General features: G+C 33.7%; 1 protein-coding gene across 1 annotated transcript; it reads right to left on the bottom strand.

The window, feature by feature from the left end:
• Nucleotides 1–1497: 1497 nt before the first annotated feature.
• LOC149158827 (uncharacterized) lies at nt 1498–1971 on the bottom strand. The gene has a single exon (XM_089434110.1). It carries the CDS (start codon nt 1969–1971, stop codon nt 1498–1500), a length of 474 nt encoding a protein of 157 aa, XP_089290236.1.
• Nucleotides 1972–3288: the final 1317 nt, after the last annotated feature.

Genomic DNA, 3288 nt, shown 5'->3' with positions numbered 1-3288 from the left:
ACATGAATGTAGACAGGTAAACCAAATATTCTCATATGTCTAACCTCTAGCTTTTGTAAAGAGAATGCTTCTTTAGGAGTTATATCTTCCAGAATTCAATGCATACTATTTTAAATATATACAATGGTCAATGATGCTTCTCCCCATAAGAACATTGGAAAATCTTGATCATGCATCATAGCCTTAATAGATTCTTCAATGGACCTATTCTTTCATTCTACCACACCATTCTGTTGTGGATTGTTTGGAACAATCAAATCCCTTTTAATCCCAATTTCCTTACATAAAGAAAAAAGTTATTTTCAGGTGTACTCTCTTCCATTGTTAGATCTCAGAATCTTAATCTTCTTTCCTATCAAGTTTTCTACTTCATCTTTGAATTCTTGAAACTTAGTGAAGACTTCATCCTTGTTTTTCAAGAGATAGATCCATGTCTTTCGAGAAAAGTCATCAATAAATGTCACATAGTTTAGTGAAACTCCAAGCGATCTCATAGTGATCAGATCACATACATCAGAGTGAATCAAATCTAAAATGTCTTTAGATCTATTGTCACTACTTGGAAATGGTTTCTTGATGTTCTTTCCAAGTGCACAACCTTTACATACACCCTCATGGTCTATCTTCAATTCAGGAACACCTTAAACTATTTGATTTAATTATGGTATCAATCTATAATGAAGATGAACATATCTTCTATGCCATAAATCACTTGGATTGATTTCATCATGTACTAAGGCTTGAGCTAGTTGAATCATGAGCCTATACAATATTCCTTCACGAATCCAAATAACCCTAGCATCATCTATACTAGAGACCTTTGACAATACAAATACTTTTCCATCTACAAAATCTACTTTATCTCCTTTATCTTCTAAACATGAAATAGAGACTAGATTTTTTTTCAAACTTGGTACATATAGGACATCAGATAGATGAACATTGTTACTAGATTCAAACTCAATGGAAGCCTTTCCAACTCCTTTGACTGCCTAGTTGTGGTTGTCTCCAAACTCTTCTCTTTAGGATAACCTCTTTTCCAACATTCTAGTAATATTTCCATGATCTCCGGTCATATGTCTTTATGCACGACTATCTACTAGCCACATATCATCATCATATGCAATAGAACCAATTAGAGTAGAAAAGTAAAAGAAATATTTGTCACCCTTAGGCTTCTTTGGACGTTCATCTTCAACATCGATTGTGAAAGCATATTGTTTTCCGTAATCATCTCATGACAATCCCTTTTATAATTTTCAAATTTCTAACAACCATAACAATCAATTTTCAACATATCCTTCTTCTTTTGGGGAGGAGGTAATCTTCTTCCCACATTCTTGTTTTGAAAGCCGAGTTTCTTATTTCCTTTGTTCGTGAAATGAGTTGAAAATGCTTGAGAAGATTCTTCCTTTTTGTCTCTTGATATAAGCCTTGATTCTTCTTGAGAACAAGAGGTCCATAGTTGTTCAAATGAAGGAGCTTCTTTCTGGCAGCTTATACATGTTGTAAATGAATCCCATGATCTAGGTAGACCATTGAGAGTTGAAGTTCATTCTTAGAAATAGTTTCTCCAATTGCTTGAATTTGGTCTTTTATTTGAGAAATCATTACGAAATATGAAGCCATGGTGTCATCATTCATCACCCTTACATCACGAAGCTCATTTTTCATGCTCATATCTTGATTAACATTCTTGATAGTAAATAGATTAATCAGGGCATCATACATCTTCTTGGAAGTATCAAGATTTGAAATATAGGGGATTAGATGATCTCTAATGGAGTCCACAATAAGGCTCATGGCAATGATGTCATCTACCTTAAACTTCTTCTTTCCTGTAGTGTTTGCTGGTTCCACAACCTTTCCTTTCACAATATCCAAAACTTTGTTCTTTGCAAGAATATGATCAATTCTAAGCTTAAAAGCTTTGAAGTTTGAGGCTCCTTCCAACTTGTTCTCAGATTTCATAGAAGAAGCCACAAATGTAAATCAATAAGAAGGACTTCAATAATAATTATGAAAGTAAGTTTTATTCAAAGCTCATCTTAGTGGTCCTTCCTTCACTAAAGCTTTGATACCATGTTAATTTTCTAAGTACAAAAGAGATTAGCATAATATTTATGAAAAATTAATAATTACTTTTGATGTTGATCTTCTTTTAAATTACTCTAATATATTGTTCAATAATAATAATTCATAAATTCAACCATACAAGAACAACATAACAATAGATATCACAATTCACAAAGAGAAGGAAAGATTTACTCTAGGAAAATCCATCAAGGGGAAAAACCCAACAACTTTTTTAATAGAGAAATTCTTCTATTTAACAAGAGACACAACTATACCTTATATTAACTAACTAGGTCACATCTGGTCAAACCCTCCAAGTCAAGCCTCCAAAATTGATCCAAAATTTCGCTCTGCCTAATATGAACCAAAATTTTGGCTCTATTGCAACTGCCAAAATCCTAGAATTTTGCCCCCTACAATTGCCCAGAAGTTTCGACCCCTGCAATAGAAAATACCTAGAAATATGTGGTATGCAGAGAGAGAGTCCATACACGTGTGAGCTTGAGAGATAGAGAGAAAGATATCCAATTTGTCCTTTTTATCCTTCTTATCCTTCTTGAACTTCGCTAGGATGCCCATAAATTATCTTCTTAACAAAGTGTGAATTGGTACCAAGAGAATGAGGCTAATATGCCATTATATGGTGATCTTCCTAGGTCGAAGGGGTGTGTCCTTTTCCTAGGTGTACTTGACTTGGAGGGAGGTTGACTTGACAAACTTGAAGCCAAAAATTTCAAACTCAAAAATTCAAATTTTCTTCTTTTAAAAGTCTAAATGGGACTTGACTCAAAATATATTTTTATTTTAACTCTAGCATTTAAAATATGTTTTAAAATAATAAATATCAATAATTTAGTGGAAAAATATACATTATAAATACTGACCATAGTTAGAAAATCCAGCAATGACAGTATGTCGGAGAGTACAAAATTTCGATGAGACCTCTCTGATGCTTGGGGCATGCTTGTCGATTCAACAAACATGTAGAAAATATGATAGGATACATACGACCAAATTTCATCAACAACACGACAAGGGAAAGCCATATATAACAACAACATTGTGCATTCGATGAGGGGCATGTGACCATTATGTTTTGTAAATTCAACACCACTGGGAATCACCAATTCGATGGACATGTAGAAAATATGACAGGAGACGTCCAACCAAATGTCGTCAACAATATAGCAGGGGAAACCATATCCAACAACA

This window comes from Pinus tabuliformis, chromosome 5_2 (assembly GCF_031772625.1).
Source record: "Pinus tabuliformis cultivar Carrire ecotype Pingquan chromosome 5_2, CPIR1, whole genome shotgun sequence".
Taxonomy (NCBI): domain Eukaryota; kingdom Viridiplantae; phylum Streptophyta; class Pinopsida; order Pinales; family Pinaceae; genus Pinus; species Pinus tabuliformis.
The sequence above is the reverse complement of the archived record's forward strand: the minus strand, read 5'-3'. Positions and strand labels throughout refer to the sequence as shown.